This window comes from Sinocyclocheilus grahami, unplaced genomic scaffold (genome assembly GCF_001515645.1).
Source record: "Sinocyclocheilus grahami isolate Dianchi unplaced genomic scaffold, SAMN03320097.WGS_v1.1 scaffold234.1, whole genome shotgun sequence".
Lineage (NCBI taxonomy): Eukaryota > Metazoa > Chordata > Actinopteri > Cypriniformes > Cyprinidae > Sinocyclocheilus > Sinocyclocheilus grahami.
In genome coordinates this window covers 1,650,545-1,665,205 of record NW_015505413.1, presented here as the reverse complement: position 1 = coordinate 1,665,205, position 14,661 = coordinate 1,650,545, and the positions used below count along the sequence as shown (strand labels likewise).

Sequence of the window (14,661 nt, the reverse complement as noted above, 5' to 3'; positions counted from 1 at the left end):
ATTTTAATTCAGTGATTTTAACTTTTAATTTTGCTATTTTAATGCTTTAAAGAGCAATTTTAGATTGTAATGTTCTAATGTTCTGCTATCTGTTCTGCAAAGGTACAGCTGTCATAAAACCAGAGAGCCTTTCTGCTTGGCTAGAAACTGTGAAAAGGTCAAAAAAAGTCAAATAATAGCGTTCCTATTGGTCAGTGTTAGAGGAACTCAGCTTAGTCTGATAGTTAACCTGCTTTAGACCAGGTTAGTTTCCATGGTGACTGAAGTTGATCCATGTTAAATTTGCTTTATGGAACCAAATCATTTGACTATGAGTCAGACTAATTGAAATAAGCCTGGCTTATTTGGTTAACTTGTTTTATGAAACAGGGCTTGAGGCATTAAAAGTGATCATATTTTCTCCATTGCATCGAATCGCATTGTGTTGAATCGAATCGAAATCGGATCGCACTGCATCGTAACAGGGGTGAATCGTATCGCATCGCATCGGTAGCTGCTTCATATGTATCTTTAATGTATCGTATCGTTGGCTATGCATCGAGATGCGTATCGTATCGGCCTCAGTCATGAGATGCACATCCCTAGTCTGTTGTGTTCCTGAATCTATTAAGCCCCTCCCTCCCTCGGGCTCAGATTGGTTAGCTGGCCCAGTGTGTTGGGATTCGCTCACTGCCTAGTGCACACTGTCCGGAAACTTCATGCCCCCCTTACCATTATGGGTAGCTGCATGTTCCCGGGGTCAGGGCTTATGTAAACTTCAGGGTTAGTGATGTCACAAACCCGGGAAGAACCTTGTTGTAGTCCCTACCAGTCTTTTGTAGTCCTTATACAATGATTTCTTTAAAAGAAAATAAAAGAAAATATTTAACTTTGCCTTGAACTTTGAGCGTCGTAACTTTGCAGACGTTGTTTATGCTCTGACAGCAACATTACACACTAACTAAAGTTAAAGTGAAATCATAATCAACCACCCCTTTAAGTCTCTGGATCGAAACATAGCGAGGAAGAAGCAAAAACAAGCGACTGCATATGTAAGCAGATGCATATCCAAATAACGTGAACATCAAACGTTAAACAGGAAGTGGAAGTGGTATAGGACGGTGCAAGCTTTGGATGTGTTAGAAGAGATCTATTCCATCTATGTTTTGATCATCGTTCTGAATCCGACAAAAATTCCATTATGTTTTTTGTTCTTTGTTTTGCATGTTCAGATATTCATACAACAAAATATTCTGGGTGCCACTAAACTTTTGTGAAAATTATCCAAAATGTTGGCGGTGGCTGGCGACTTTTTAAGGAAAAACAGTGGCGAAAAAAGGGTTAATGTAAAAATGGGCGTAGCCATTTTTACATTTAATGTGCGAGACTTCCGGAGTAATGTGCTTCCAGGTATTTTTCGATGTAAAAACAGCTTGTTATGCTGCATGATATTGTAAAGTGATTTTTCTTATCAGATTTTTTAAAGGTAGTAATAAACACAATGGTTTGTAACGCAAACTGCTTTACTGTTTACTGCACTGTTATTTTTCTAGTAATTTTCTATTAAATCTTCAGCTAATGAATTGGAAGTCTGATACATTCATAGAAAATAGATAGATTTTGCATTGCAAAATAAGGTGGATATAAAGATTTTATAGATTTTGCATTGGAATACTGTTAAATACACAGATTTTGGAGGTAAAATCAACAGTTATTGTATACTTTACAGTGAAAAATCGTTAACTGACATTCCCACAATTCCATGCCTAACACTATGCATTTAATATTTTTGCTTAAATACCTATATTTCTTGTCATCAGCTATGTTCATTTGGGTTTTATGTTGCATCTGATGTTGTTTCATCAGTGCTTTGTATTTATGTTTCTATTTTTTACTTTCTATATACGTCTACATATTTTGAAACATGCATTTTCATGAAGCTGCTTCGAATCAATATATCTTGTGCAAAGTGCTATACAAATAAACTTGAATTGAATATATTAGTATATTGTAAAAAAAAAAATGTATTACAAGAAAATATTAAGGAAAAAAAATGTGTTTTTGTGTTTAATGCAATAATTCAGTGCAGTTTCTTTGTAACTGTTTGTGAAATTTACTAGTAAATTCTGAGCAAAAAGTTTAGCTTTTTTCAGCGTATGTACTTTTTTAGTAGAAAAGACACGTGATGAACACTTGTAATTCATCATGTGTCTCTTTTAATCGCCTTTATTATTACAGTTAACAGTACATTATATGGGTACAAAACAGATTTTAGTAGATTTCAGTTGATGGAATAGTTTTGTACAGTAACTTTAAGTTCAGTCCTGTAAAACCTAGCATCCTTCAAAGTATAAACTTTGCTCGGTTCACAACATCCCTAGAGGCGTTACAGTAAACCCCTCATTTCCCCCAGGAGGAGCACATTCCATATGTATAGGTTAGTTATTTTCATTCAGAGTGCTTGTCCATCGGGTTGGCGGTTTAAACTAGCTGTCAGTATTAAGTACACACAGCCGCTCAAGATGAAGGTGCTTTCATAGCGCAGCTAGCGGCGATGATTAAGGGCTTGCGGTGAAACGGAGAGCCCCTTCTCGATCTGCCTTTTGGCACCACATGTGCCGGGCCCCGTTTCTGTCAGAACCAGACCGGACTCGAATCCAACGGCTGTCATTCTAACTTACCCTCCGGCAGCGGAGAGCCGCTAAAAGAACGTTAAGCTCTCAGCACCACCTGACAGCCGCCCATCTTTCATCCATAATGATCTGACGGTATGTTCTAGATTGTGTTTTCACTGTTTTAATGAAAGGCAGCCCCCGCAGAAGTATTTCACGGTAAAAGTCTCAAGTATGTTTACGTAGCCATGACCTAAGTGCTGGAAATGGTGTCACCTTGACCCTGGGATCACCTCGCCGGACAGCCTAATCACTGCGTCTGTGCCACTGTGAAGGCAAGCAAAACACACAGATGAAGCCAACAATAAAGGCAGGGGCCCAAATCACAAGCATATGGTGCCCTGTGTCGCTCATTGTTTGGCCGGCTTTCTCTAGCGTGCAGTGGCGTGCTAAGTGTCCGTTTGCAGTTGGCAGAGGGGACGGCAGCAGGCTGTTTGTCAGGCGGATGGGGTTGTTAACATTCCTGTTTTATTAAAAATACAGTGGCTCTTCTATGTCGTAGAAACAATAAGAGAGGTTAATACATGCAGGAAACCATCCAACCAGTTTCTGTCATACAGGAGGCTGCACAAATACACTGATACATGTACAGTATCATAGCAGTATGGAATAAGAAGTGATCACTTGATATTACAAATTGTACAATTGTAGTAAAAAGTGTGTGTGTGTGTAAAATGTACAATAATTATTATTTTCATATTATATATACAATGTACATTAATTAAAAAACATTTATTCATGTTTTTATTATTTTAGTAAAAAAGCTTATTTGTCAGAATATATATTTATATACGTATGTGTGTGAATAAAATGTATACTAATTTACATATAAATCAAAATACATTTATTCTTGTTTTTATTATTTTAGTATTTAAGTAAAAAAAGTTGATATATTTTTTATTAAAAAAGGTTTATATATATATATATATATATTTGGTTAATAAAATGGGCTTAAATACATAAAGGATATTTGTATTATTTAACATATTTAAATTATTGCAGGTTTGAGTCATATTAATTTTAAGATGTTACTAAAGTAACATCTTACTCCCGATTTCTCTCAACGTGGGGACAGGAGAGCTTTCAATCAATAAATGGGGGGAAAAAAGTAACTCAGATATTTTCTTGTAAATTAAAAAGTAATGCGTTACTTTACTAGTTACTTGAAAAAAAGTAATCCGATTACGTAACTTGCGTTACTTGTAATGCGTTAACCTCAACACTGGTCATGAGTAGCCCAACATACCTGAATTCACAGCATAGCATTATATAGTCTAGTTAGACAAACAACCACAATGTACACTGTGACAAGCACTATACAAAAAAACTGACTCGAGTATAGTACAATAGAAACTAAAATCCCTCATTATATTATATTACACCCCATTTATTGACTACGGTGATTATTCCCACAGAGCATTGAATGTCAAAGAATTATACCCCAAACGCGGCCCTGGAGAGGCACTGGGAACGCTGCAGGACTCAAATGTTATTCGAGTCACACAGGCACTTTAAACACACAGCGCTCATTAGACACAGCGTTCAGCGACGGCTCATTTAAGCCCACGTGGAAACAGCAGCGCTCGATTACAGCTGCCATTTTTCTCAGAGTCGGCACTCACGGCTCCCTCTGCGACACAGATGCAATGCCTGTCCTGGATACATGCAGGCATGTGGCGCTCTGATTACATTATGGGGAAGTGTTTATTAATATGCTAATGATTTCATTGTGCACGAGGCTATGTGCCGTGCTGGCAGAGACACAGACAGTTGAAGGCTAATTGCTATCGCTTGTCAAAACCGTCACTGGAATTAAAAATCAAGGAAAACTATGAGATAAATAGTGCACGCCGAGTATGTGTGTACATGCATGTGGGAAAAAAAGGGGTATGGGGCAAAGGCAGGGTTTGAGGTCTATAAAACCTTGATGACTAATTACACAACACCACTGTTAATGAGCATTTCCCCTTAGGACAGACGTTTCAGGTCAATAAAAAGACATTTTAAAAAGCCAAGCAGAAACAGACGTACAAATGCAACACAGGCGTGCATCAGGAGAAGGGCATCTCGGTGACGCAAAACATGCTGCCACGCACACCATGCCACACACACACCTAGATAAACACAACCAGCTGAAAGAATTTAATGGACACGCTATAATGATAATGAAGGACACGCTAATGGCAAATCCACAATTACGTCCATTTACTTTTGACTTTGCAGGCGAAGTTCAAATAGTGTTATTGTTCACGCATCTTTAAGTGCACATGGCTCTGCACCTGATGCCAATTGCCCCTTTAAGATTTCTGCACGCAGTTTATCGGTGCATGAAAAAAAAAAAAAAAAAAGAGTCCTTCATATAGTGTTACCTTTATATATTATAGTACTAATCAAATAGTCTAATTTAAGTGTAATTTCCTAAGCTAAAATACTGAAACTACACTATCAGATAAATACACTATTCAGCAAAAACACATTTAACCACATCAGAAGTGACAGTAAAGACATTTATAATGTTACGAAAGTCTTTCGAATTTTCTATTCATCAAAGAATCCTGAAAAAAAACATGGTCACGGTATTCACAAAATATGAAGCAGCACAACTGTTTTCAACATTGATAATAATAATAAGTGTTTCTGAAGCAGCAAATCAGCATATTAGAATCATTTCTAAATGATCATGTGACACTGAAGACTGGAGTAATGATGCTGAAAATTCAGCTTTGCATCACAGAAATAAATTACATTTTAAAATATTTATTTAAAATAAATGTTTAAAACATTTCTTTTAAATTCTAATAATTGTACTGTATTTTTGATCAGATGAATGCAGCCTGAACAAAAAAACTAAAAAAGTTTGCAAACAACAATCTGAAATGTGTAAGTGAGTTTATGCCACCAGCAGCACTGATGTTGGAGCGTCTGGCTACCAGCCCTGACGAGGTGATAAAAGCATGTTTCCTATAAATGCTAACAATCTTCATTAGCACGAAGGGGGAGGCAGAGTGCATGTTTCCCTCCACATTCTCCACCTTTAAAAATTTAGGAAAGTTAAATAAAAAAGCTTATAAGCTACCGGTAACTTAAAATACATGTAAGCGGCTGTACCCCAATAGGTTTACCCCAGAGATGAATGTGACTGCACATCTATTTAAGGATCAAGTGCAATCTGCAAATACTGAAATAGTCTTACCATGGCGATAAAAAAGTAATGTGGGCACCAGTGTTATTGTAGTTAATTTGTATAATTATTTCATATTACTATCCATTAAAAAAATATTTTATTACTTAGAAAATTTGAAATGCTAACTAGGCAACAACTGAAAGTTTATAATTACTAAAACTGAAATAAAAATAAAGTAAAATAGAAATATTAAAAAATAAATAAATAAATAAAAATGACATGATTAAACTATTAAAATTTACACAAATTAAAATGGAAAACTGAAACATATTAAAAATGATTAATAAATACATAATATATTAGTAGAGATTTAATATAATTCAGTAATGAATCAGATATATCCTCAGCACCCTCAGATTTTCCAGTTTTGTGTAAACTGTGTAATGTCAAATTGTCTTACAATAACTCTACTGGAGCGACGCGTAATCATATTCAAGTGGAATTCATTGAGGGATTTGACCGTGTGATTCATAGATTAAGTGTTTCAAATATAGGCTATTATACTGTATATGCTACACGCACGCACAAAGTTTATTTTTTTCTTACCATGTTTTGGGGGTTTCTTGCTTTTAGACTAGTCGAATACAAAACTTTCGTTTAAACGACAGTCAAATTACTCGTCGCGCACATCCCTGATCTGTACCATGCCACAGTACTTTTCCTTAATTCAGAAAGTACTTTTTTGAGTGGAAAAGCAATACGATGTTTGACCTCCTCCATTCAACCACATTTTAACAAACGTTTGCCCGGCCACATCTGCTCTTTAATGTCCTCGTCTGCTTCTCACTAATAAAGAAGCACAACAAGGGGATCATTTAATGACGGCAGCTGGACATGATAGAGACACGATCATCTGTCAGGGACAATTTCACATCACAGTCAACTCTTTGTTTTTGTCCTGTGTGTGTGGCCCCGCTATGCTGCATAGAAATGTGGTTGGTCTGTACGACACATTAAACTTTTTCCATTGTTTCATGACAAACAAACAACCCAGGAATTACACTGCTACCCAGAGAGCCATTTCCACATGTTGTTTGTCGCTAAATTAACATTCTTACTCTTATGTGCCATTACCTTAAAGGGGTCATAGGATGCCCATTTTCCACAAGTTGATATGATTCTTTAGGGTCTTAATGAAAAGTCTGTAACATTGTTTGGTTAAAATTTCTCAATGGTAGTGTAAAAACACCTTTTTTACCCTGTCAAAAACAGCTCTTTTCAGATCAAGCCGTTTTGTAGCATTTTCCTTTAAATGTTAATGAGCTCTGCTGACCCCGCCCCTCTCTTCCGAGCCGCTCTCTGAGGCACTGTTTACTTTAGCCGCATTAATCGTGAAACTTGCTAATTACCACATTATTAGGAAAGGCGATTTGCAAAGATTCGTTAAAAAAACCTTATACTCACTTCTTCTGTAGATGAGGCTGGATCACGAATGATTCGCATGAACATAGACGCATTTATGTAGATCGGGGGAGCATTCCCTTCAAAAACAAACGTAATCCACTGCGAGTTCAGCGGCTGAGATGTCGGGAGTAAATGACGACTGCTATGTTCATTATTACATCCAACAACAGAACACCTCAATCGCTTAGGAGTCATTCTTGTCTATATCTGCTCCGGCGGTGAAACACTGGCGGACTGATGACAGCTCGCTCAGGGCGGAGCTAAGGTAAGACGCTAGTCCAATCTGTACTGAAACGCTACTGTCAATCAAACTATCGTGGGAGGGGCCTTAAAAGTGCATGTAGCATCCTATCACCCCTTTAAGGTTTTATATAAATATATGAAAGTATCTCACAAAGCCTGTCAAGAATCTCTGAGTCATATTCTCCTTTAAAATCAAAAGACAAAACATACAATTTTGTATAAAGAGGTTCTGTGCAAAATCAGTTCAAAATAATTATAATGATTGACAATTGAAACTATATGTGTACTTGGAGTTCTTCAGAAGAACCAGAACAAATGTAAGATTATGAACCGTATGGAACTACTGATGAAAATGATTGAATCATCTGCATTGACACTACACTGGACCTGTGCAATTTCAAAGGGAAATCCTCGGAATTGGCCAAGACTTGAGAAAGAGAGAAAATCGAATTGTATGTTTGAAATATATATATTTAAAAGAAAGAAAAAAAAAACTTACCTCTAAAGGAGAGTCACAGAGGAACCTCTTGAACTGTGAGGGGAAAGAGGTAGAAAAGAAATGCGTTATTTTACATTCATGTACATATAACAAAATACAAAAGATAGAGTTGGTGGGCAGTCCCAGGAATACAGCTGAGCACATTTGAGATGGCCTTTTGCGTAATTTTATCAAACTTCTCTCCTGCGGCTGTTGCTAACAAATACTGCATCACCAAATCCTCATTAAACAACCAATGCTTTGCTGCATCTACAATACCTACACACAATCATACACACGGATCAATGAGAAAAGATTAATGCCAACATTTTGCTGCATCAGACTGGTCGCGATGCTCAAACAAGCAGATCAATGCTTTAAATCTTCAATTGGACTTTCAAATGTTTTCAATTCTGCTTTATCTAAGAGAGATTAAATAAACTTGGCTCTTTAACAACACACACAATTGCAACTTTTGTAATCACAGTGATGGAAGACATTTAATATTGTTGACTTAATTTCACAATGAGTAGCTGTTCGGTCATTAGTTTGTTTTGGCCGAAGCGAGGCAGCAGTAACTGGCTAACAAAGAAAGAGAAAAGGCAAGATGTTTATTCGCCTTTTTTCTGTGCCATGATGAACTTGATTTGTTTATTGATGACTGGCAGGTGATTTGGGTAGCGTGTTTCTCTGTTTAGATCAAAGCACGTCAAGCACCCCATCAATGTAACAAAAGACCCTAATGTTTCAAATTTTTATCTTGTCTATCTATCTTGTCATCATTCTACAAGTTGCCTAAGAGCAACTAAAAAAAAAAAAAGAAAGAAATGACAAAACTGATCAGATCAAAGGTTTTCATCCAAACATGCAAACCACAAACAGAAAAGTCAGAAATGCATGGAAAAAAGCCAGTCCATGATCATTGGCACTGCTTCGGGAGCATGTGTGTGTTGGCTGTTTTAGCTGGATGTCAATGCTGATCCACAGGCCTGTGATACTAACATACTCTGCTGTAACGATGAAACATCAGAACCAATAAGAGAGAAAGAGAAGGGCAGTTTATACAAACTAAATGACAATTCATCCACACTGAATTCATTAGACTTGAAGAAACATTTAAATAAAGCTGCAGATTCCAGATCTTCAGCAGAATAAATTTGATAGAATTACATTTGGTTCCACGCAACAAATGCATATTTCATGCCCTCCATCTTTAATATACAGACACAAAGTTGTGTTGGGGAAGTTGTGGCCTAATGGTTAGAGAGTCGGACTCGTAACCCAAAAAGGTTGCGGGTTCGAGTCTCGTACCGGCAGGGATTGTAGGTGGGGGGAGTGAATGTACAGCACTCTCTCCACCTTCAATACCATGACTGAGGTGCCCTTGAGCAAGGCACCGAACCCCAACTGCTCCCCGGGCTTGAGGAAACATTTAAATGAAGCTGCAGATTCCAGATCTTCAGCAGAATAAATTTGATAGAATTACATTTGGTTCCACGCAACAAATGCATATTTCATGCCCTCCATCTTTAATATACAGACACACACAAAGCGAGTCTGGTTGTGATCTGGCAAAACCAGGCTCCTGTGGTTTAAAACGCTGCAAAACAAGCGTGAGCAACTTCGCTTATTGGACAGCGAGAGGGTTGGAGAGAATTAGTCAGCAGTTACAAACTCCATATGGTGATTTCTGCATCTCTGATGTTTAGAGAACTAACAGCGTATGTGGGTTGGGAAGAATAGTCTATTCAAGAATAGTCCTAAACAAAGCGAGTCTGGTTGTGATCTGGCAAAACCAGGCTCCTGTGGTTTAAAACGCTGCAAAACAAGCGTGAGTAATTCGCTTATTGGACAGCGAGAGGGTTGGAGAGAATTAGTCAGCAGTTACAAACTCCATACGGTGATTTCTGCATCTCTGATGTTTAGAGAACTAACAGCGTATGTGGGTTGGGAAGAATAGTCTATTCAAGAATAGTCCTAAATATACAACAACCAAACAATTTATGGTATTTGGTTCTGTTAAAAGCTCTTAAACATATACAGTTTTCTGAGAACTGTTTCTGTTATATACTCAAAACTGTATGGCTTATATCAACAACGGAGTCTTTTGGCTCAATTTGTTTACCTCTCCGGGCGGTTGTGAAAGAGAAACGTATTGTTGGGAAAGTGGAACTGAGAAAGATGGGATATGGGAGAGGGATGCGGTGAGTCGCTCGGGGGGTAAAAGCTGGCAAAGACTCTCTCCTGTTCTGCCAGGCACTCAACAGGGGGGTTTGTGGATAACGGCTCTATGAGAGAGGGCAACGCAGCCATGCATAATTCCATTAGTCTTCTTGCTGATCTCCTGGAGCCTGGCAGCCGTGACCCAGCCTGGTTACTAACTTGGACTGGACAGAATTAAGGGTGTGTTCACACTTGTACTTCGGTTCATTTGGTCCGGACCAAAAAGGAAAATGATACATTTGGTCCTGGTCCACTTAGCGTTCACATTGGCATTTTTGACAGCGAACCTAAAGACACCGAACCTAAAGACATAGTGATACGTTCATCACCTGATCGGTCGGCTTGAATGACGTACATATTGTGATGGAACTCACCGAACACCCCAAACAAAAGTTGCATTAGACTTAAAGCGGCGCTGCGGGTGTATGATATCAAAGCATCCATTAACCGATCGGTCTGCTCTGCACCGCTTTAAGTCGAACACACCTAATGCCGTCTGCTGGACTCATTCTTGCATGTACATATAATTTCATTTTCACCACCTGCAAACTCATAAGGAGCTCATAAAAGGCACTTTACCTCATCGTTGCTCCACGTTTGCCCTCTGCTCACCAAAAAACAGGTAGTAATGACAAGATGCAACGCTATGCGACATGATTTGACGGTGCGGTGTAACCAAAACAAACTTGTTTGGTGCGCACCAGGGTTCGTATGGCAGCGTTCACACATGCTTAAATGAACCGCACTAACAGAACAAATCGCACCAGGGTTCGTTTTAATCAAACGAACCAAAAAACAGGTAGTAATGACAAGATGCGACGCTATGCGACATGATTTGACCGCGCGGTGTAACCAAAACAAACTTGTTTGGTGCGCACCAGGGTTCGTATGGCAGCGTTCACACATGCTTAAATGAACCGCACTAACAGAACAAATCGCACCAGGGTTCGTTTTAATCGAACCAAACATAACAAGTGTGAACGCACCCTAAGATGCCCACATTCACATGTGGATTTAAATTTTCATGCACAAAAGAAAGAAATGGAAAAAGAAAAAAAAGGGAAAAAAAATGAAATGAAAAAGAAAAAGAAAAGAAAGTAAATGAAAAAATAATGGAAAAATGAAAAGGAACAAAAAGAAATAAAATGGAAAAATAAATTAGAAAGAAAATAAAGAAAAAGAATAAAAAAGAAAAGGAAAAAAACACTGGAATAGAAAAGTCTCTGACATCACCAATTCCTTTAATTTCTCAACATCTCCCCTCCAACTTTTCACCATTCAATCAATTCCTGGTGGGGAAAAAGTCATGTTCTGCCCTTTTTTCCTCCTTGAATATCTTTATGTTGAAAGAAAAACTGGTTATTTGTCAACTACCCATATCGTTAAAGACAAGCATTCATGTTTCTTTCATCAGTGCCATTCTCTCTGTAGCCCTTCTTCAAATGTGTTGTTCTGAAACGCTCCAAAATGGCCTTTCTTAAAAGCAAAAAGGTGAACTCTGACCAAAAGTAGGAAGTGAAATGGCTCAGCAGGAATTTAAAGCTCTGCTCATTTGAAATTAGGCAGAACGTAGTGAAAGTTAGGGATCGGCCCTTAACAGACCACGAAATCTAGTTTAGATCAACCTACATCTGTCACCATTCTTTATTTAACTAGTTAATGTTCTCCTACACTGAAAAATAGATTCAAGTGAAAGTTTTAATAAAAGAAACAGCTCATTTTGGAAAATGTCATGCATCATTTAACAGCAAATACATATATTAACACTTAATATAGAAAGTCTGAGACCTTACAAGATGGTCATTAGTCTATGTAAATCCTGCTGGTGAGAATAAACGTGTATGAATCGATTTGTGTTCCTCCTCTCCTCCCCAGTGCTACTCTGTATAATTAGTTCATGTGTCATTAGGAGGAGTAAATAGAGTTTTAACAGGATTTGTTGTGCTGAAAATCCATGCCACATGTGTAGGACCTCAGTCATGCCTCACTACATCAGAATAAAACAGCAGAAATCCCTGCCTTTCTATCTGTGTGTGTGTCCCAATTACAGTCTTACATTCACAATAAAGGGCAGTTTACACTGATTTCAAGCAACACAATGCCAAGAAGTCATTTATTTCCACTGAGATTTTGAGGGAAATGGGTTACTGCATAACCAGCCCACAAACTCCATCATTTACTTTAATCTTCAATGCTTTAATTTATTCAATTATCAAGATACCATTCAAAAGTTTGGAGTCGGTAAGCTTTATCAAAGAAATTAATACATTTATTCAGTAAATGCATTAAATTGTTGAAAAGTGACTGTTTATAATGTCACAAAAGATTTCAAACAAATGCTGTTTTTTTACATTTCTATTCATCAAAGAATCCTGAAAAACTAAATGTGTCACGGTTTCCACAAAAATATTATACAGCACAACTATTTTCAACATTGCTAATAATTATAAATGTTTCCTGAGCAGCAAATCAGCATATTAGAATGATTTCTGAAGGATCATGTGACACTGAAGACTGGAGTAATGATGCTGAAAAATAAATTACATTTTACAATATATTCAAATAGAAAAATGTTATATTAAAAGTAGTGGTCGGCCGATATATCGCCAAGGCCGATATATCAGTCGATATTTGTATTTTTTCAAATATCGGCACCGGCCGATACATTTTTCTGTTTGGCCTATGTGCTCGAGGCGAGACTTTTATTTTGACGACGCTGAGATCGCAGTGCCTGAACACACAGTGCTCACATTCTCCCTCTTGTTCACTGTCGTTGTTCAGTTCTGTCTAATATGGATAAGTCTATCTAATAATCAGATAGAACTGTTAAACAAAATAATTAAAATGTATACAAAAAAGTATTACAACGATTGCTTTAATATTATTAGTAATAGAAAGGCAAACATTATAATACTTTCTCGTTTGCCGTCAGCATTCAGCAAATACGCATTTATATAATTTAAACAAACTTTTGAATGACTAATGAACATTTAATTTCACAAACCTTGCAGATTTAGTTGAATCTAGTTGATCTTGTGAAGTGTGCATTTGTATCCTGCATGATCGCGTGTTCTCTGCGTGACGGTCGGTCCGTGTGAATTGAATGCTGACAGGAGGAGAGTTCTGCTTGACTGGAGATACGTGATCAACAAACTAAACTCATGATTTCAAATTATGCTGCGCTTTATGCATTTGTAGTGTTTACTTCCTATTCAATTAGATTTTTATTTAATATACATTTATTTGTGAAAAATGCTTCGTCTTTTAAAGTATAAGTATGTTTATTTTACAAAATTATTTTTAATCCATTTTCAAATGATTTCAAATTTCTTAAATATTAATTAAAATAAATAAAATTATATTGGCTTAATATCGGCCATCGGCCACCCTGCTTTCCAAGATATCGGCATCGGCTGTCAAAAAACCCATGTCGGTCGACCACTAATTAAAAGTAATAATATTTACTGTATTTTAGATCAAATAAATGCAGCCTTGGAAAGCAGAAGAGACTTAAAAAATATATATATATATTTTACAGACCCCAAACTTTTGAACAGTATAAATTCAAATCACATAATTCACAAAATCAATGTTTTTCAGACAGACAGGGGAAATAAAGCGGCTGAAGTAGGTCAGATCCGGGGTATGAGGAGGTAGCGAATAAATGAAGGGCAATAAAGGAGAAGGAATGAAGGAATGGAGTGACAAGTGACAAGTGACTTTAAGAAAATCCCCACCCCACTTTATACATATAGACTCATTTCTCACATCTGAGTGGAATGCTAATGCAAACATATGCACACCTTCCACACTATAAATAGAGCTCTGTTATGGCACCAGGAAAGAATCTGGCAGGAGACGGTCGGCTCTGACGACTTATTATTTATTAATTCCCACATTTTACGAGCATGAGGATTTATTCATTTGCTGTTGGCAGAGCCGGACCAGTTTCCAGGCCTAAGGGGTACAAAGGCCTCTCTCAGGTTACTGAGAATGTCAAGTAGGTCCACATCCTGTTCACCCTCAGCGTCTGTCTACTAATGCGCTGTCCTAACAGAGAGTGGGTGATTGGGACCAGAAACAGATTCTAGACAAGTATGCAAACGTAAATGCACGGTCAACACAATGCAAGTGCAAGACTGTGGCGGTAAAAAAACTTTCTGAGGTCTCAAAGGGGTGATAGAGTTCCCTTCTGACGCCTGTGCCATTACATCAGACGTGTTATTCACTTAAAGGGGTCCTATTATGCTCTTTTACAAAGTCTTGATTTTGTTTTGGAGGTGTACTAGAACAGGCTAGGTTGTTCGAAAAATACATTATTTTTCACATATTTTACATTATTACAACACCTCTCTCCCCAGTCTGGCATGAACGGCTCGAATAGTTCCTGTATCAAATGAAGGCCCGCCTTCTGAAATACAAAATGTGCTGTGATTGGTTAAGCTAGGCCAGTGCGTGTTGTGATTGGTTAGCTGGGC

The 14,661-nt window shown here is 37.6% G+C and overlaps 1 protein-coding gene across 1 annotated transcript in view; it reads right to left on the bottom strand.

Annotated features, from left to right (window-relative positions):
- LOC107597680 (arginyl-tRNA--protein transferase 1) overlaps window positions 1-14,661 on the bottom strand; it is a 91,127-nt gene that overhangs the window by 42,358 nt on the left and 34,108 nt on the right. Inside the window, exon 8 of the mRNA XM_016288844.1 lies at window positions 7,982-8,014. Within this exon, the coding sequence (XP_016144330.1) occupies window positions 7,982-8,014 (33 nt within the window). The remainder of the gene's footprint in view (window positions 1-7,981; window positions 8,015-14,661) is intronic.